Below are 20338 nucleotides of genomic sequence, written 5' to 3'. Positions count from 1 at the left end.
TGGTTGCTTGCTTGCTGAATCGACATGCTTGTTGTCTCTTTTGCTGCTTGTTGCCTCTTTGCGCCCCTCCACCCCTGCTGCTCCCACCAACGTGTCTGGTTTATTCTTCTTGGTACGAAATTTTGCGCATTTCACCCAATCTGTATCTGGCTGCAGCAAGAGCATTCTCCAGCTGCAGAATTTCAACCTATCCAAACGTTGCCCGTTAGCCACATGCTGCAATGTAGATGCACCACACTCAACAAGGAAAGCCACTCGCGAATCAGCTTCCCAAGTGCCGGTCTCAGACAATCTACAGGCCAGACGTGGCTTGCAGTCATGCACTGTGACCCTGCACAAGTCGTTGCTGTGATACTCGGGGGGGGGGGGGGGGTGTGCGTAATATTTCAAAACTAGAATCATCCAGGAAACATACCTGTTGCTCCATCTCCTGCACCTTGAACTCATGGTGCCCAAGCTTGGAGTAGTCGACCTGGTCTTCCTCCTGCGAGCGCTCCTTGATCATGCTTTGCACCTGCCGCACCAGGGCCCGGCATGCAGCTCCAACCGCCTTGCTGGCCTGCTCCAGCTTATCCTGGTTCTTTGACATGAACCCGGCCTTGACACGGCTTGCTGCTACCAGCTGTGCCGTCGAGGCAGCCACGTCGTTCGAGGCTACAATGAGCTGCTCGGGGCTGTTGCGCTTCGACAGCACCCCGTCTGCCGTCTCAATCAGCGTGTTGGTCGACGAAGCTACCGCCTTGGCTGCTGAAATGAGGCCCTCGGTCCATCTGTTATTCTTCTTGTAGAATGCCGTTCGTGACGATGAACCCCTGCCCGCCTGCACAATCTCCTGCTGTGTGACAGTCGTAGCTCTGATGAGCTCCGCAATTGCATTCGTAATCGCCGTAGCCGCATCTAGGATCGAGTCGCTGACTTTGAGCTCGTATGTAGAGTATCCATCACGGGGTTTATTTTTTAGCTTGGCCAGCCGAGCGGCCGCTGCGGCAATCGCATCGGCAGCCTTGCTAAGCTCCGTGTCGACGAGGTCACCCAGGTCTCCCTTATTGTTGGCAAACTTGCCGAAGCCAGGCGCGAACCCCTCGACTAGCTTGTTCAGCTTCTGCAGGTTCATCTGCACGTCTGTGCTGCTGTTAATGACAACGTCCGTCTTTTGCACTTGGTCCATGCCCTCTAGACGGAAGCTCTGCAGGCTGCGGAAAAACTGTACAGATGCCATGGCCGACTGACGCGCCCCGTTCATCATCGAGTCCGTCTTCTTGTCGTCAGTTGCTAGCCTCGTCAGACCCTTGGTATTGCTGCACACATCGGCCATGGCTCCGGAAAACACATTGGCTGATTTGATCAGCTCGGCATGCGTGCTGTTGGGACCATCGGCAATAAAGTTGTTGAAAGAGGTTGCAAACTCCATGGCGCTAGCGGCAGCCTTTTCAATCTGGGACAGGACGTAGGCGGGTGATGCATTTTGGTTACCAGCTTGCATGGTAGAGTCGAGTTCGTAAAGAGCATCGTCGACACGGCCAATGGCGGCTTGGAGAACAGAGTCGATAATGTCGTTAATCTTGTCTAGGTTGGCCATGATGATGGCATCGAGCTGGCTATCCAGAACCTCGTCATTGCTGCCCTGATTCTGCTTGAGATCGTTGAGCTCGATCAGAGTTTGGTCCATGCCAGCCTTGTACACCTCGAGCTCCTCTTCCTTGTCGCGCAGAAGTTGCTCGAGGTCGGAACTGCCGTCATGGAGCTTGGAATGGGCATCATCCAGGGCGCGAGACTTGGTGCGCAAAGCCTCTTCCAGATCGCTCATCTCGCGATTGTACTTGGCCAGCATGGTTGACAGTTCGTTGCCTTTGCTGCGCTCCAGGTTATCGGCGCGGTCGTTGGCCATGCGTAACTCACGCTTGAGCTTCTCCAACTCGTCCTTGTTGCTGCCAGAGGCTCGGTCCTTGTCGTGCATGGCACGGTCACGCTCGCGAATCATGTCAGCAAGCTCGAGGTTCTTGGTCTTAATTTCGCGCTCGAGCTTCTCGCGTCGGTCGATGGCTTCTTGTGCGCTGGCGGCCTTGAGCTGTACCCCCTTGAACTTTTGCAAAAGGTCGAGGTGCTCGGTACGCAGCTGAGAGTACAGCTTGGCCAGAGCCTCATATTTTGTCCTCCACGTGTTGACTTGTTCCTGCAGAGCTCGAATCTGCTCATCTTTGCTAGTGATCTGCTGGCCGTAGTTGTTTTGCAGCTGGGCCAGCTCACCCTCGAGAGCCTTAACACGTTGGTCATACTTTTGCAACATCAACTGGTCCTGCTCAAAGCGCGAGCGCGCGTTCAAGTTCTCACGCTCCAGCTCTGCAAGCCTGCCCTGGGTCTGCCACTGGGCCTGCTGAGCAAGCAATGCTTCCTGCTCTCGTTGCTGCTGCTCAGCAAGACGTCTTTGCTGCTCATCAAAGTCTCGTTGGGCTTGCATTGCAGCCTGCTGTTGGGCCATGAGCTGGGTCTGCTGTCGCTGGTCCAGGACTCGCTGCTGCTCTTCGTACTCTCTGTTCTGGCGGTCCAGCTCGCTTTTCCAGAAATCTGAAATCTCATCGGGTTCTTCCGATTTGGGTTCAGCAACAGGCGTTGGTTGGCGCTCAATTTCTTGCTTTGGGCGCGCAGGAAGAGCCGGCGCGTTCTCGTCTTCGGCGAGCAGGTTTGGTGCATCATGGGGAAGTTTGGGAATATTGATTAGGCTAGTAAGGTAGCGCAAATTCGAGCACTCGTAGTAGAACTTAACCAGTCGGTAGTGTTGCGCATCATATCGTTCGCGGAGGGGCTGCAGAGCGTCGTCATCACCGGTGACTGAGTGAGATTAGTAAAGTGCCGGATAGGCTGTTGCCCCGCAGAGGTCGTTCTTACTCGTGTGAAGGGCCCGAAGCATGCTTGTAATGAACTTGTAGATTCCATAACTCTCATGAACAAGTGGTACCAGAGCGGCGATTCGGCATTCATTGTTACCGACGTTGCGGAAGTGAGAAAAGATGAGTTTCTGGAACTGCTCAATCTTATCCTGCAACACCATGAGGTCTGTGATGGTCTCGTAGCCTTCGTTGGGGTCATTGATTGCCTTGAGGCTGATATATTCCTCGTATTCGAATGTTCCGTTGAATTCAGGGTGGGCCTGGTGGAAGGATAGCTTGGCGAGCAGGAAGTAGACATATTCTCTAATAAGAGGACCGTAGCCGCGGACGCCTTCACCAGCCATTCCGCGATTCAGGCCATCGATCCAGCCTCTGTTTGCCATAGCCTCCTTGAGAGCACTAGGATGGCCTTCCTGCAAGACCTTGTGGATGGTAATGAGGGCTTTGAAGGTCTGAACCTCGTCGGCCATGATGGGTTGGCTGTGTAGGGTTTGCAGTTAGCGCAGCGTCCATTCACGCACCACGGGGTGTTGTGACATACACCTTGATGCCGGACCAAAAGGACAGCGATGACCTGTGATCCCACGTATAAACGATGCATGCTCGAACGTGCTTGCGCTTGGGAGATATTTCGTCGGCATTGGTCGCTTTCTTAATGGAGATGGCAAGCTCCTGGTCGGTCCTGGAAGTAGCGAGGGGTTAGCGATGCTCTCTATGATTGTAAAGTACCAAGAGCGTCAAGACAGCATACTTTGTGTGCTCGGCAGTGCGGAGGGACGCCATGATTGGCGACGATGACGCAGCGCGGCTGTCCGGGGGCTCGGATAGGGATGTCTTGTTCTAGGTGGAATTGGCCTGAGAGGAATATCTGGAAGAGGTTCGTGGTAAAGCGGTAAAACAATCAAAAGCGCAGCTGCCTTGTGTGAATGCTCGGCAACAAGCGCGATCTCGACAGGGAAATCGTACGTTGAGTGGCGATGCGAGAGCTATGCAGTCGGAGGAAGCTGTCGTCAGCGCTGGCGATTCTGCGTGGCTGCGCCCAGCCACTGTGGGGGTTATCGAGGTGGGCACTAATAACAGCTAAGTCCCCGCACTAAATAAGAGACAGCTTCGAGGTCACAATCAATCTGGCGTTTTATTCTTCTCTTTTTCATCTGATGAATGACGGGCGTGGGACTGATTTATCAACCATCGTCATGATTAGGCTCCAGCGCTCGGCTTAGAGACTCGTCAAGGGGACGCGCAAGCAAAGTCGCGCAAACTAGGCGGCAGCCAGCAAGAGAAATCAAAGAAAGGGCGGTACTTGGGAAAACAGACTCATTGGTAAGATGCTTCTGACTCAAAGTTATTTATAAATTCAGTCTATCTTTTATCCTTATATACATTATTTTTTTCTTGTTGATCTTCTGGCGTTTTTAACTACTCACTGGTGACTCTCGTTTATACTCTTCTGAAACAACGCCAAGATCTCCTCGTTATCATACGTAGCCGCCACATCAATCGCCGTCTGATGCGCTCGATTCTCCAACATCGGATCCAAATTGCCGCTATCCATGAACGCCTTGAAGAGCTGCACCTCGTCCGTGGCCGCCAGGTGCAGCAGGCCGTTACCCTGCGCGTCTGTGACCGCAAAATCCGCGCCGAGCTCCGCAAGCATTGCGACGCTCTGCGCCGCCGCCTCGTCGTCCAGGTACAGGCTGCCGCATCCAGCGCCCAAACGCAATAGCACCTTGGTTCGGTTTGCGAGGAGCATCAGCGGCGTCTCGCCTCGCGCGTTGCGTGAATTCACGTCCAGCCCGTGTTCCCCACGCACCAGCTCCGCAAACAGCGCGGCCACGTCGTCACGGTCTAAATTGTGCGCCATGAGATGCAGCACGCTGTTGCCGTCCTGATTGACACCGGCCGGGCTGGCGCCGCTGCGTAGTAGCAGCCGCGTTAGGTCGACCATTTGGTCCTTCCACTGCTTCTCGCCCGCCTGTACCGTTCGCCGGGTCGATGTGGCAAGCAGGACGCTGTAATGCAGCGGCGTGTTTCCCGACGCGTTGGGAGCGCTGAGAAGGTCGGGCGCAACGCGTGAGACTTCTTCAATCGACTTTTCCAGTCGTGCCAGCCTTCGAGTATGTTTCCAACCCCGATAGATCATGTGGTGCACAACACTCTGTCCGCTGCTGTCACGGGTCTGAATATCGCATCCAAGAGCAAGAAGCTGTTGGAATGCCGAAATTTCCTCCTCTTCTTTTTCTTCATCATCGTCGTCGTCATCGTCCTGGGTCACATCAATCGCGTGGTCCGGACCACCCCAGCTATCGCAGACCGCATGCAAAAGATTGCACCCTTTCGGATCCAGACAACCTGCATCAATGTCCGTGGCATCAATCATACATTTGCTCAATTTCCCCAAACGAACAAGTTCATGCAAAACACTTCGCTCCTCTATCGCACCTTCAAGCTCTTCAACAACTCCAATCAGCTTGTTGTAGTCCCCGCCATAAGTTGGTCCGCATTTGTGCCCTCCTCGCTGTACCTGGAACCTCGCGTAGATATTCGCGCCATAATTCAAAAGTTTCCTGAAACAGCTTCTCATATCCGGATCCTCAGGAAAAGCCGTTTTCGAAGCAATATAGTAGATCGGGGCGACTTCATGACGAGGAATCAATGCGGCATCAAAGGTCATCCTGCTGTCGCCCGAAGATTCGTCCGCATTGTCCCTATCTGGAAGATCTTCAATAAACAACATCCGACCATTTGCATCTGCTCCTCCTTGCAGTAATCTCTCCAACGCAGCGCTATTGTCCGCCTTGAGTGCTGCAAATACAGAGTCAGAGCGTATTGCTGCTCCCTTGCTGATGAGTAAATCAATCAGATCGGTGCTGTAGCCTGCGCAGTCCAAGCAGCTTCGCCCCTCGGAATCAATAGCGTTTACATTGGCGCCTGCTTCGATCAATGTCTCTGCGACGTCTTTGTGGAAAGATCCGAGCTTGCCTAGCTGGAAATATTCCTTGTCCAACGTCAGATGGAGTGGTGTCTGGCCCGACGAATTCACATGTTCAATATCTGCTCCAGACTTCAAGAGAAACGGTAAAGCTTGTGCACTCTGCCACCAGTGATTACCGCGCGCGATAATGTGCAACGCCGTGTTCCTATTTCTGTCTCCGCCGTTGATGTTCACCGCGTAGTTGTCCACGAGACGCCGAACAATGTCCATATTTGGGAGCTCTCGCCGGACAGCATATTCTAGCATCTTGTTTCGGAGCTCTTCCCCAAATTGGCCATTTCTGACTGACTCATTCTGATCCAAATTGGGCTCAAAGTGAAGGCCAGGCTTGCTAGCGTCATCATATGCGTGCCACTCTCCTTCGGCCAATCGCACTTGCAATTCCGCCTTTACAATGTAGTCAAACAAGCATGCGAAGCCATGAGTAATGAGATACTCTAAATGCGGTATGCCTGGCAGGAGGAAGCGACAACCGGCTTCGACCATCTGTTTTATCAAATGATATTGCCGACGAACGATGATGGCATGGAAAATGTTAAAGTTGACACCTCCGGGCTGGAGCCAGCCGCTCTGTTGCATCACATTGTTGGATGCACTGTCACTGAACGCCATCATTTTCTCGTCAAATAAGCTGAGCGCATTGTGGCTTATGACCTGCTCTGGTACGTTTCCAATTGTTGCCCAATGCTTTCTCTTGATCGCATTCAGACATTTGAAGGCGTAGTCGCTGTTGAGGGCAGAAGCTTTCCAAAATGGGTTCATATATCCCTTTGTTGGGTCACTGTGAAGTAGTGACAAGCTGATACCAGACGAAACCAGCATGTCAAGAATCTCCTCAAGTCTTGTTGACGCAAAAGGATGAGACACATCTGACTGGTGCTCGAACATGGGCCTTGGTCGTGTCATATCCAGTGTTCGCAAAGCGGCAATAGCGCTACCTGGGGCATGGGCCTTCGAGGTCCATAGTCGGTTCTCCTGCTCCATCATTGCGCATGCCACAAAAAGGCTCCCAATGTTAGGGTCAGCGCCAGCATCTAGCAGAAGCTTCACGCTTTCCGGCCTTCCAGACTGGCAGGCATAAAACAACGCTGTGATGTTGTATGGCTCATATATGTTGTTGCAGTTCTTCACCACTGTAGCGTTTATACAATCGGCCTCTTCAGAAGGCGTATTGCCGAGACGGTCGTGTACAGCCATCAGAAGCAAGCCAATTGCATTGCTTTGCTTGCAGCGAGCGGCTAAATGAAGTGGCGTAAGCCCTTCGTGGTTGCGAACTGTTGGATCTGCACCACCATCCAACAGCAATTTGCACCAAGATTCCTCATAGACGGATGCGATGTGAAGTGCCGTGTTTCCATTTGCGTCACGTTCGTCAATATTTTGGCAATGGTGAATCGCATAGACTATGGGTTGGTCGAAAACAAACCTAGAGCTTCCGGCCTCGCAAGGTCTTGTGCACAGGAGGTGAAGTGGTGTTTGTCCGGCGTGGTTTTTCTGCGACATATCCAATCCAGCACCAGTTAGTAATCGAACGAGGTGCATGTCGACAGCATGTCTATTGCGCGTATTTTGCACACGAGAACAGAGCTCATGCAAGAGATTGTTGCCAGCGTTGTCGACTGCCTCCAGGTCGAGTAAATCCAAACTATCCAGAGCATCCAACCACTGTACTATCAGACCCAGGTCGTGACTTGACATCAATCCCTTGATTGCCTCATGTGAGATTTTGCGGCCTTGGTAATCTCTGCTTTCTTTGGAAGCTCCGGCGCCCACCAGGTATTCAAGTGTCCACACACGCTCCTGGTTGATTTGATGCTGTCGACCGACAACATCAAACAGTACTGTCCTTCCATCGTTATCTGTGGCGTCGATATCCGCGCCAGCTTGAATAAGATAATCAGCTGCCTTGCGGCCGGTAGACAGATTGCTTATGCTTCGAAAGGGTGTCAGCCCGCAGTGGTTCTTCAAACTTGGATCCGCTCCAAATCGTAGTAGAAGAGTGACATGCTCAAGGTAGGTGTCCGGGGATATCCGAGCAAGCAATAAATGCAGTGGGCTATTTCCGTCGTTATCCAAGATGTTAGGATCGCTGCAATATTCCAATAGCTTCGAGATGGCGGCTTGCGAGCTCACACTTTGATGCAATGGGGTGCGGCCGTCCCTGTTGACCGCATCAACGTCGGCGCCCCCTCTCTTGACGAGAACTGACATGGCCTCAGGCTCGGTACAGAAGTGGAGCGGTGTAGACTTGTGCTTATCAGTAGCTCTAGCATCAGCACCTGCATTGATCAATGAATTGGTAAACGTTGCGGACTGGGTAACTCGGTGCAGGAGTGTCTGATTCATATCGTCCCGCTGATTCACATCGAGTCCAGCAGCAAACAAATCACCGAACAATTTTTCAACCTCTGAGAAGATGATTGGATTCTTGACAATTTGCCACAACTTATGATTTTGAACCATGGCACTCAAACAGCTCTGAGTTGGATATCCTGTTGGCTTGGGGGTGTAGTCAATATCGACACTGAGCGGATGCCGGTCGCCGATACTCAGGGCCGCCGCATCCGCATTGGCGTGTAACAAAATGTTGATGGTGTCAATGTCGAGACTGCTGCAGGCTAAGTAAAGAAAAGTATCCCCGTGGATTATGGCGTTGACGTCCACTCCGGGATGCTGGAGTATCCTAGAAACCAGCCGAGACTGTCCGCAACAGGCGGCCCATGCCAGCGCCCAATGCACATCGTCAACGTTCGTGACATGTTTCAACATAACATTGAGTGTCTCCCAATGCCCCCTTTCGCAGGCATATCGAAGAGGACTTTCGCCATAGCTGGGCTCGCAATGACAACTGTATTGATGCGAGGTGCCGAGTCCCTTTCGGATCGTGGGGCTCACGCCAGCCTGCAGCAGAAGCTCAACGACCATGAAATGATTTTTCTGTGCTGCTGGATGAAGAGGTGTTTGGCCACTGGTCTTGTCCTCCCGATCTAGCTTGATCCCTGCTGCGATCAATGCTTGGACGGCGTCGGCGTGACCGTCGCTAGCAGCCCACCAGCTGTAGAAGTATTAGCTAACAATGCGTGTAGATTGTGGCAGCCTGAGATATGACATCTTACAGAGGAGTTTTTCCTTGGTAATCTAGGGAATCTACGTCCGCACCGCAATAAATGAGTTCCTTGAGGTATCCCGTGAGCCCTGATTTCGCGGCGATGTGGACTTTGGGAGCATCACACGCCATCCTCTTGAACTGTAGACGACACCAAGATGATCGGAAATGATCGTTCTCCAGAAAATGACGAATCTCAGGGAGAAGCTTCGTGTCATTCGATGACACAGAGCACGCTGAGATGACATGTTTGAACCAATTACCAGTCGCATACTTGAGGAACGGGTATTCCTGCCAAAGCGCTATCTTTGTATCAGAAAGACGTTGTCGTGATTTGTGGTCCAGGAGGGCAGGAGGAAAACTGCTCAAACTTCCACTTTGGAGGTAGCGGAGACTGGTCAAGGCCAGCTGCTCGTGGGCAGCACCGGAATCCAAGGCAGGGTAGCCGGGGTCGCCTTTTGCCCTTGTAATGCCTTTCAAGTACTCGGTAAAGGAGTGGTGTATAACGGCGACTGTTTCGTCAGCGAGTATCTCCAAAAGAGGACCGCAGGCTGCCTTGACGAGCTCTTTTCGTGCTTTCAAATCTTTGTCTACATTAACCACACTGATCATTTCGGCGATTTCAAGGAGACGCAGCGGTCGCGTCGCATGTGTCACTGCTTGAAGGATCAACCTCTGTGTCTCATCGTCTACACCGGAGCGATCAATGTGCTCTCGGAGAAGATTCGTGTAGAGGACATTTAAGTCGGTGGGAAGATGTGCCAGAGCAGTTTGAACGTCAACATCAGGTTCGAGAAAAGTATCCATCGCCAGTCGGGAGTATAGAAAGAGTCCCTTTGCCCTGCCTGGAACCGCATTGACGATTGCAGGCCAATGTCTTTGTTCTATATGCGAAGTTTCCAAGGTGTGCTTGACGAAGCGAGAGATGTCGTTATCGACCTCATCCTCTTGCAGTCGAATCTTGAGGCAAGTGATCGAACGCAGGGGAATCTCAACGCTCGAAACGGGGCGGCTTGTAATAAGAACCTTGGCTTTAGCAGGCTTCCAGAGCCCGAGGTTTGCTAGTGCTTTGAGGAACGCATCGTTGCCTTGGTCCATTTCGTCGAGAGCGTCAGCAATGCAGTACACCCTCTCGGAGAGCGAGGCAAAAGCCATTTTCAAGTCTTTCCACATGTCATCCTGCGATACACTTTTCAATGACCGGCCCTCTTGGATATAGGAGTACAGCTGGCGCTGCAAAATCGGACTGTGCACCAAGAGCTGATCCATCCAGTCGCGCAGCAGCGCCGCGGGTTTATGGTTGGCATCGATGATTTGCCGGAAGAAAAAGTATAGGACTGGGCATTTTGGCTCAGATGCGGACAATTCGGCAATTATTTTGGCTGCCATGACTGATTTACCCGACCCAGGTATGCCCTTGATCCAGAGGAGGCCATAGTCTCGGCTCGTCAGCCACTGCTGGTACTCGGGAGATGCAGTGAGCCAGTTGCCGGTCCCCAAAAGGTACAAGGACGCATGCTTTTGGTATTCACCACTCGAAATGTCGTACGCCGTTGGCTCCAGCCACTCCCGCACTTCAGTAAGCTTCTCGGCAGTGAGTGGGGTGTTTTCGGAGGTGTATTTGTCTGGCGCGCCCGTTACAACAAAGCCGTCACTGTTTTCGCCATCGGAACTGTCGAAATTTGGATTCATCTTACAATACTTTCAGTAGACATGAACAGTAATCAGGCCACCTTTCGTGTTAGAGCAGGCTGTGAATATGATGTAAGGATGTACACCAGAGGATCGGCAATAAACGCGGGGAAGTCCTTCAGACAGGCCTCAGCCACAGCCTGCTTTGAGCCTGCCATATCCCTGCGAGTTGCTTTCCGTATCGTTGGCAATAAAGACGATGTGGCGCGCCATTGAGCAAAGGTACCTATAGACCACCATTCGTTCCGGGCAGCTCCGCTGAATAGCGTAGTCTGACTGCGCCAGTCCAACAATCATTCGAAATCAATTATCTGCCGTACAAAGTAGCGCGATGACTGCTAGCAGACATACCTAAGGGTGGCTTGATTTCTGCACAACTTCACAAGCGGCCCAGAACGTATTTTGTGTAGATGTCATTTTTTTTATTTTCATTCCCTATGGACATCAAAATGCAGACCCTGCCATGCTGAGAATCTTTCCCATCCGGACGCAACACCACAAGAAAATAACAATAACCGCAGCATACCCCACGCAACCATTCTTTTTAAATCGTAGTCTCGTACGGGAGAGGGGTGACGGTCTCGGGAGGGACGTCGGTCAGGGAGACGGTGCGGGCCTCACGGGGCATGAGGGGCTGACGCTTGACCTGGACAGTGGTGCCGGAGGCGCGGGCGGCCTTCTTCTTCTCGGCGTTCTCCTTGACACGGCGGAGGAAGTCGTCGCGGGAGCGCGAGGGCTGGACGTGCTCGATGCGGATGTTCAGGCGCTTCTCGAGGTAGCGGTGGTTTACCTTCTTATAGATGATGATACCGACGGAAGACTTGGTGACGTTGTAGACGACACCAGTCTTGCCGTGGTAGACCTTGAAGGGCATACTGTATACCCGTTAGTTTCCAGCTCAATTCGTCGAGTCAAGCCCTGATTCATTTGCAGGCAGAAGTCGCATATCGAACGTTCGAATTGGGTTGGTGGTTGAATCTTACCCCTTCTGGACGGCACCGTTGACCTTGATATCGACGATGTCACCAACGCTATTCGCTCATTAGCCCTTCCATTCCCTCTCTCGCAGAATTCGCTCTCGGTCGGTTTTCGACATACCGGTACTGGCGCAGGTACGTGCTCAGGGCCAGCGTACCCTTCTTGCGAAAGTCGCGGCTGAAGGCATACTGCACGCTTCGTCAGTACAAAACAAATCTTCCCATTTTCTCGGCATTTGAAGTTCCAAAAAACGTACGCGAGTGCCCGCTCTCTTTCCGTAGGAGTGACCCATTTTGTCTGATTATTACCGGAACGACACGGGGGGTTTCGGTGTTGGTGATCGTGGATTGGCAAGATGCTGCAAAATCGCGAGTGGATTGACTACTGATTTTGCGCACAGCTTGTGGGCTTGCGGTGCTTAGCTAATGCAACTTTTTTTTTTGCCCTTGCCCACCCTTCCTCGCTAGTATCCGTAGGGCAAAGAAATGCGTTGCTGGCTCGTGCGTCCCAGTTAGGGTTCGCAAAAATCGTCCACGTGACCCATTGCGGTCGAAAAATTCCCCAATCCCCACAACACTTTAACGATTTTGCAGGGCCGAGCTGCGCAGACCTTCACTCTCCAGCAACCACCACGGAGTAAAGTCAAGTGAGTACCCAAAGTTGAAATCGACTTGGAATTTTCAACCTCTAACATCATCAATTCAGGATGGCTCCCCGCGCTCACTCCAAGACCTCTCGTGTCCCCCGTAGACCCTTCGAGTCTGCCCGACTGTCAGTATTCACCGGCCACTGAATCAGAGCTTGTCTCTGTTCATGTCGATTGTGACATAAAACTGACTCCGATGCAATAGTGACTCCGAGCTTAAGCTCGTTGGCGAGTATGGCCTCCGCAACAAGCGTGAGGTGTGGCGCGTCGGTCTGACGCTGTCCAAGATTCGTCGTGCTGCTCGGTAAGCCATTGCGATAGCTCGATTTCATATGTACGACAAATTTTTTGGCTAATGAATTTTCCCACTGCAGTCAGCTTCTTACCCTCGACGAGAAGGACCCCAAGCGTCTGTTCGAAGGCAATGCCCTCATTCGCCGTCTCGTCCGTGTCGGTGTCCTCGACGAATCCCGCATGAAGCTCGATTACGTTCTTGCCCTCAAGATTGAGGATTTCCTTGAGCGTCGTCTCCAGACCTGCGTCTACAAGCTCGGCCTCGCCAAGTCCATCCACCACGCCCGTGTCCTGATCCGCCAGCGCCACATCCGCGTCGGCAAGCAGATCGTCAACGTTCCTTCTTTCATTGTCCGTCTCGACTCCCAGAAGCACATCGATTTCGCTCTCAACTCTCCCTTCGGCTCTGGCCGTCCCGGCCGTGTCCGCAGAAAGAAGGCCAAGGCTGCTGCCGACGGCGACGAGGGTGAGGAGGAGGAGGAGGAGTAAATGCATTGACTACGCAGTGTTAGTGCTTACCCTCTTCACGATTATTGTGCGACGAAAATGCCATTTGAAATTCGGAAAAGGATTTCGCGTCATAGCTCGGGGCGTTGATCAACGGAATAAAAAAGAATTATTACAAACAATTACCGTATCTGGCTCATCTTGAACGCTTGTGTGAATGCCAGATGTGATGTGGTGTCCATTCAATATTGATCTCAGCCGTAAACTTGTGGTATCATTATTTTACATTGTATGTACAGTAGGCTCGTCCTATAATAGCTCGTCTTTACCCAGGAATTTCGACATGGGGTCTGCCGCCACGGTTCTTTTGCGGCGATACTCCTCCATCTCTTCCTCTGTGACACCGTTCAGCATTTCTTCTCGGGTCCTCTTGTTGGATTTCTTATCTTCTTGCGCTTCGACGTCAGGCTTCTTGTCGTCCGCCGCCGCTGTCTCTTCGATGTCACCGTTACCGAGATTGGCGCCTGCGCGTTGCCGTTCCGAGGCCTCCCAGGCTGACTTGCCTTCTTCTCCAGTGCAGTAACTGTTCTTCACAAAAGAGTGACAGCAAGCATAACCCCATTTGAAGCTTGACCACCAACTTCCCCATACCGACGTGTGGTTGTTGATCAATACGTCCTCCTTGTACTTGGATTTGGCCTTCTTTTTAGGTGCGCCCTTGATCAATCCTGTCTCGTCGTATTCGACAAAGGTTTCAGACTCCGTAATCATCATGTTGCGCAAAGAGCTTGGTATAGGCTTCTGCTCTCCGACACCATACTTGTCTTGAAGCTGCTTTTCTCTCTCGGCTCGCTTTTTCTCCTCTTCCTCAGCTTCCTTTTTGCGGAGAAAGGCTCCGGCTGTTGGGTTGGCTTGCATATGCAGGGAAGTGTCGCCAGTTTTCTCTTGGGCCTCCCATGCAAGTCGTTGAGCGTTTTCGAATTCACCCGCATCACCAGACGACCTCATGAACCCTTCCTCAGCAAACATATCCGCGGCTTTATCGGCAGTTGCACCACCATCGACGAGCGATCGTGTCTTGGGGTCGTACTTGGCGGATTCGAGATCCAGATTCAGCAAGTATTTAGCGGTGTCTTCTCGTATACGCAGCTGTCGTGTAGCTGTGCTCTGGTGCTTGCTCATGTCGTTTTCTTCCGCATACTTGTCGCCGTCGTCTTCTTCATCCTCTACACCAGCGCCTTTTTGTGCCATTTTCCTGAGTTTGTCCATTTCGTTGAAGTCATCTACCACATGTTTGTATTCTTTGGCATCATAGCCGTTCCAGCGATCTCGTTTGGCGTCCCAGCCGAGGTTGACGTTTTGGAGGATTTCGTCGGCTTGAATATCCTTGCCAGTCCATTTCGCTCCCTTTGCGCGTGGCCGGCTCAAACAGTCCTTTGCCTTGTGTGTCATGGCGCCGCAATTCTCGCAGGCACCTTTGCGATACTTAGTTGCGGCTGGGCCTGCCTTTCTGCCGCGGTCGTACCATTTTGTTGATTCTTTTGTTTCTTCGCGACGCTGATGCCTTAAGTAATCAGCTCCATCGTCGTCATCATCGCCGGCATAAAAGGGCTTTTTGCTGATGAACGAGGGTATGTAGATATTTTCTTCCTTGTTCGCAGCGCCAGTCTCGGGCTTTCTGGACGGCGGAGGAGGCATTGTTCCGGTGACAAGCCGACGGTGCGCAGTCTACTTTACAAGCGTGTTGTCAATATCGGTAGCTATAGATCAACAGGAAATAGTGCGTAACGTGTTTTTGCACAGCAGCGCGCCAATACTGAGCTGATGACAAGGCAAAGTTGTAGAGAAGAAAAGGCAGCGACACTCGATAAAGAACCCGCTATCATCACGTGCGTTCGCGCAGTGGGGCATCTGTTGTCACTGCGTGTCGCGTCACGCCGCGCCATGTTAACCGGAGAGCTAGCACTAGATAGCGGCCTCTTTTCTCTTAAAAACTATTACAAATTTCATGTCTGATGACCTAAACGCGATGCAATCAAATGGATTCACGGATTGAGAGTAATGGACTTGTTCCGCGTCAGACTGAACTGCATCGACAGTTACCAGGCGACGCCCACTATACACGACCCGCAGCTTCGCAATGACATACGACCTTCACAAGCGGCCAGAGGGCCCAAAGTTCCCATCATTCGAATTTTTGGGTCAACGGAGACGGGCCAAAAAGTGTGTGCGCATGTTCATGGAGCCTTTCCTTATTTGTTTGTCGAATATGAAGGTGGCCTTTCTCAAGATGAGGGTATGAAAGACCGTTTCCTGTGGATAACAAAGTATTAATTTGTCTAAAGTCGGATCCTTCATTTACCGACTGCATCTCTCTATCGATCATGCTCTATCCGTGAGTTTTCGACGAGACGAGCAAGGCCTCAATTCGAGATTCGTCGCGCGCATCACCCTTGTCAAGGGTGTACCGTTCTATGGCTACCATGTCGGGTATCGCTTCTTCCTCAAGATTTACATGTTCAACCCTATGGTGATGACGCGCTTGGCTGACTTGCTTCAACAAGGCGCTATTTTGAAACAGAAATTCCAGCCTTATGAAGCCCATTTGCAATACCTTTCTCAATTTATGATTGACTACAATTTGTTCGGTTGCGACTATATGGATGCAGCCCAGGCAGCGTTTCGTGCACCAGTGCCAGCCCACAATGTCGGCTCAAATTCGTCGCATCTCTGGCATGACTTGTCTATACCTCAAGGTCGCATCACGGATGATCATTCGCTACCCCGTGTTAGTCGCTGTTCCATCGAAGTGGATATTTGCGTGCAGGACATAACAAACCGGATGCTGGTACAAGAGCGGCAACTTCACCATCGCTTTGTTGAGCTCAAAGAGCCGCTACCCAATGATATGAAGCTTGTACATAGCATGGCAGGGCTATGGAAAGATGAAACGGCACGGCGACGGCGGCGCATGCCTCGGCTCAAACCCGGCAGCACACCATTTCCACCCGAAGCTCTGGTACCGATGTCGGCGGAGCCGCGAGCCTCATTGTCGCAAAGTTGGCTCCACGAGGACGATTACAGGCTGAAAGTTGAAGAACTTGCTGCTGCAGATCGCAAAGAGATTGGCTCTGCTACACCTTCATTTGAGGAATTTGTACAACCGGCTCCATTCGAAGCGACTGTCAAGACTGTCTTACAATCAGTGGAGGATCTGCATCCTTCCAGCCTTATGCCGGCACTTGGTCTTCCATCAGCAGCTTCAGTAGGCAAGACTGACCCGGCCAGCAGTATTGAAGTTGATGAACAGAAAGTGCGGCAAGCAGACGATGTCGACGAGTCGTTTTATTTTCAAGAATCTGATGACGAAGCTTTGCATCAGTTGGTAGAGGGGAATGAGCAGGATTCGGATTCGGAAGCAATTCATATGAATTCGGCAATTACAAGGGGAAAGTCATTGCAAGAGTCGATACCAGGGATATGTGTGAGCGGCTGCAGGACGGGTCGCCCGCCTGTCATGGCCGTGTCAGCCACCATTATAAACGCTGCTGAGAATGGCGGATTCATCGGGCGGTCTAGATACCACAACTTGCCGCCAACTCGAAAGAAAGAGCTGAAGCGTGCCGGCTCCGGGCTCTGGTCTGACATGATCTCGAAGAAGGCCAAAAAAGACGACGTGACACCGCCAAAGATGAAGGTAGAGCAAGGCACACAAGAACGAAGAGCCACTTTTCATCCGTCATCTTCGCCAGTGCCGAAACATTCACAGGAAACAACTGCACCCAAATCCACACTCAATTTCGCGATTGTCAAGAATCAGAATGACCCTGATACGAGACTGCGCCTAAGCCAAAGAAGCAAGCCATCGGCTTCGCAAACAAGCGACGGCGGTCTACCTGAAAAGCGCCGGTCAGAGACGTTGCTTACTTTCACTCCATCTGGCAATCACGGGTTTGCATTTCCATCCTCGCAACCATTTTCATCGTCACATGCTAGCCTACTCGCTTCTACGAGCAGCAATGAAGCGGGCAAGATTCCACAAGCTATAGCTGAGACGTCGTCACGTCCAACTATCATATTCTCAACGCTTCCGCCACCACCAAAAGACGCAGACTCTCTTGCACAGTTTCATTTGCCTGATCAGCTTTACCAGAACCCATTCTACAGCAATGAAAAGGATGTTCCTCCTAGGAGCAGAGAGTACGCGGGCCGTGAGTTTCGTTTGATTGGCAATACGCTACCGTTTTTGCCTGCTTTCGATTTTGGACATGACAGCAATGAAGCTCTAGAAGTGACGTCAATGTCCTCTGATTTGGTACTGCAGAGACAAAGAAGGAATTGCACTTTGCGATCATGGGAGATTGGTCATCCACCTCCCACAAATCACGAGGTCCAGCACTGGCTCGATGAGAAAGAGAAGACTGCAAACTCAGCAACCTTTCTCCAGCGTCGCAGCAAACTACTGTCTCAGATTGACGGTCCCACGCCAAAGAATAAGCATGGTTACAAGTACACGCAACAGCGCAAGTCCACCAGCGTTCAGCACGAAGTGCAATACATGAGCACCATGAGCCTCGAAGTTCATGTAAACACGCGAGCGAAGTTGGTACCGAATCCTGAAGAAGACGAGGTGCAATGCATCTTTTGGTGCTGCAAAGGCGACGAAGTCACATATGCCTCGCAAGATGACGGCGACGGTACCATTTCGGGCCTTATTGTACTGGCTTCAGGCGGTGATGCGGCAAAACGCATGCGCAAAAGCTGCAAAACTGAAGTCATCGAAGAGAAAACCGAGCTGGATCTCCTCGTGCGCCTCGTCGACGTGGTGAAGGAACTGGATCCTGATGTTCTCACGGGATATGAAGTTCATGGCGGCTCTTGGGGCTTCTTGATGGAGAGGGCACGACTCAAATATGACTATAATCTGTGCGATGAGCTCTCCAGAGTCAATGCCCAATCGCATGGAAGATTCGGCAAACAGAGTGATCGTTGGGGTTTCAACACCACGTCGACAATCCGAGTGACTGGTCGCCACATGATCAATATCTGGCGAGCTATGCGCGGAGAGCTTAATCTGCTGCAGTATACCATGGAGAATGTTGCTTGGCATCTACTTCACCGGCGCGTGCCTCATTACTCTTACAAGACGCTGACGGCGTGGTATAAAAGCGGCAAACCCCACGACCTATCGAAGCTGCTTCGTTATTTGCAAAGCCGCACCAAGATCGATTTACAAATTCTTGAGGCGAATGAACTCATTCCAAGGACCAGCGAGCAAGCCAGACTTCTCGGCGTGGACTTTTTCTCTGTCTTTTCCCGCGGCTCGCAGTTCAAAGTCGAGTCCATCATGTTTCGCATCGCCAAGCCGGAGAATTTTCTGCTGATTTCGCCGAGCAAGAAGCAAGTCGGCAGCCAAAACGCGCTGGAATGCCTACCACTTGTCATGGAGCCACAGAGTGCATTTTATAGCAGCCCACTGCTTGTGCTGGATTTCCAAAGTCTTTACCCAAGCGTCATGATTGCCTACAATTATTGCTACTCAACCTTTTTGGGCCGCATCGTCAATTGGTGCGGAACAAACAAGATGGGCTTTGCAGAGTACAAGCGACAAGCTGGGCTCATGGCGTTGCTGAAAGATCACATCAACATTGCGCCAAATGGCATGATGTTTGTCAAGGCCGAGATTCGCAAATCTTTGCTGGCCAAGATGTTGACTGAGATTCTGGAGACGCGAGTCATGGTCAAGAGCGGTATGAAGGAGGACAAGGACGATAAAATGCTACAGCAGTTACTCAACAACAGACAACTGGCCTTGAAGCTGCTGGCCAACGTTACCTATGGATACACCTCGGCCTCCTTTTCCGGCCGCATGCCGTGCTCTGAAATCGCAGACAGCATCGTGCAAACAGCGCGAGAGACGCTCGAGCGATCCATTGCCTACATACACACGGTCGAGAAATGGGGCGCCGAGGTCGTATACGGGGACACGGACAGCCTCTTCATCTACCTCAAGGGCCGCACCAAAGACCAAGCCTTCGACATTGGCAACGAGATTGCGCAGGAGATTTCCAAGATGAACCCGCGCCCGATGAAGCTCAAATTCGAAAAAGTATACCTCCCGTGCGTGCTGCAGACCAAGAAGCGCTACGTGGGCTACATGTACGAGACCAAGGACCAAGTCCACCCCGTATTCGACGCCAAGGGCATCGAGACGGTCCGTCGCGACGGCACGCCCGCCGAGCAAAAGATTGAGGAAAAGGCGCTCCGGCTGCTCTTTGAGACGGCCGACCTCAGCCAGATTAAAGCCTACTTTCAAGCGCAGTGCGCCAAGATTATGCGCGGCACCGTCAGCGTCCAGGATTTTTGCTTTGCGCGCGAGGTGCGTCTCGGCAGCTACTCGGACAAAGGGCCGCCGCCGGCCGGCGCGCTCATCAGCACGCGCAAGATGCTCGAGGACGCCCGCGCCGAGCCGCAGTACGGCGAGCGCGTCCCGTACGTGGTGATTTCGGGCGCGCCCGGCGCGCGCCTCATTGATCGCTGCGTCGCGCCCGAGGAGCTCCTCGCCAACCCGCACTGGCATCTCGACGCCGAGTACTACATTAGCAAGAACCTGATCCCGCCGCTCGAGCGCATCTTTAGCCTCGTCGGCGCAAACGTCCGCCAGTGGTACGACGAGATGCCCAAGGTCCAGCGCATCTACCAGACGGCGCCGCCCGGCGCCGCTGGCGGCTCCAAGCGCTCGACGCTGGAATCGTACATGAAGTCGACGCACTGTCTCGTCTGCGGCGTCAAGTTTCTTCGAGAAGCATCTGCGGCAGCGGCAGCAGCAGCAGCAGTGCACACCACGACGCTGTGTCCGCGCTGTCGCGGGCCGGGCGCGCGGTCGTCGCTGCTCGCGCTGCAGACGCGGCTCGCGGCCGAGGAGACTAGGTATCAGGAGCTGCTCGCCGTGTGTCGCGGATGCATGGGCGTGGCGCCGCTCGACGACGTGCCGTGCGACAGCAAGGACTGTCCCGTGTTTTGGACGCGCGTGCGGCAGCGCGGCAAGGTGGTGGGCGAGCGTGCCAATGCGCTGCCGGTAATGGGCAGCTTGGCGGAGGCGCTGAGGGTGAGGGATATGGAGTGGTAATTGCGGTGGGAGAATTCTTTTTGATATGTGATTGAATATTCTTGTTGCATGCATTGGCGCGGTGGAGGTAATTGTCAAGATGGGATTGGGCAGGCTAGCGTTTGAATCTTTTGCACAATAAAAATCATGATGAAATACATTCTTCCATTCACGTACACATCTT

At 52.4% G+C, this 20338-nt stretch overlaps 6 protein-coding genes across 6 annotated transcripts; 2 read left to right on the top strand and 4 right to left on the bottom strand.

Moving 5' to 3' along the window:
* Positions 1-100: 100 nt before the first annotated feature.
* Positions 101-3671, bottom strand: BBA_07732 (ANTH domain-containing protein; the record flags this gene model as incomplete). The annotated part of the gene is made up of 5 exons (XM_008602829.1): positions 101-187; positions 416-2829; positions 2887-3368; positions 3430-3570; positions 3640-3671. 5 exons carry the CDS (start codon positions 3669-3671, stop codon positions 101-103), a joined length of 3156 nt encoding a protein of 1051 aa, XP_008601051.1.
* A 640-nt stretch (positions 3672-4311) lies between these two features.
* On the bottom strand, positions 4312-10681 carry BBA_07731 (ankyrin repeat domain protein; the record flags this gene model as incomplete). Its single annotated transcript, XM_008602828.1, has 2 exons — positions 4312-8938; positions 9000-10681. The coding sequence occupies 2 exons, from the start codon at positions 10679-10681 to the stop codon at positions 4312-4314; spliced, it is 6309 nt and encodes a 2102-aa protein (XP_008601050.1).
* A 544-nt stretch (positions 10682-11225) lies between these two features.
* BBA_07730 (ribosomal protein L21e) lies at positions 11226-11951 on the bottom strand (the record flags this gene model as incomplete). Its single annotated transcript, XM_008602827.1, has 4 exons — positions 11226-11556; positions 11665-11712; positions 11780-11847; positions 11916-11951. The coding sequence occupies 4 exons, from the start codon at positions 11949-11951 to the stop codon at positions 11226-11228; spliced, it is 483 nt and encodes a 160-aa protein (XP_008601049.1).
* Positions 11952-12365: 414 nt separating this feature from the next.
* Positions 12366-13088, top strand: BBA_07729 (40S ribosomal protein S9; the record flags this gene model as incomplete). Its single annotated transcript, XM_008602826.1, has 3 exons — positions 12366-12430; positions 12511-12609; positions 12680-13088. The coding sequence occupies 3 exons, from the start codon at positions 12366-12368 to the stop codon at positions 13086-13088; spliced, it is 573 nt and encodes a 190-aa protein (XP_008601048.1).
* Positions 13089-13355: 267 nt separating this feature from the next.
* On the bottom strand, positions 13356-14744 carry BBA_07728 (pre-mRNA-splicing factor SLU7; the record flags this gene model as incomplete). The annotated part of the gene is made up of 1 exon (XM_008602825.1): positions 13356-14744. The coding sequence occupies one exon, from the start codon at positions 14742-14744 to the stop codon at positions 13356-13358; it is 1389 nt and encodes a 462-aa protein (XP_008601047.1).
* A 363-nt stretch (positions 14745-15107) lies between these two features.
* BBA_07727 (DNA polymerase family B) lies at positions 15108-20175 on the top strand (the record flags this gene model as incomplete). Its single annotated transcript, XM_008602824.1, has 2 exons — positions 15108-15342; positions 15392-20175. The coding sequence occupies 2 exons, from the start codon at positions 15108-15110 to the stop codon at positions 20173-20175; spliced, it is 5019 nt and encodes a 1672-aa protein (XP_008601046.1).
* Positions 20176-20338: the final 163 nt, after the last annotated feature.

Source organism: Beauveria bassiana, assembly GCF_000280675.1.
Source record: "Beauveria bassiana ARSEF 2860 unplaced genomic scaffold BBA_S00027, whole genome shotgun sequence".
Classification (NCBI taxonomy): Eukaryota; Fungi; Ascomycota; class Sordariomycetes; order Hypocreales; family Cordycipitaceae; genus Beauveria; species Beauveria bassiana.
The sequence above is the reverse complement of the archived record's forward strand: the minus strand, read 5'-3'. Positions and strand labels throughout refer to the sequence as shown.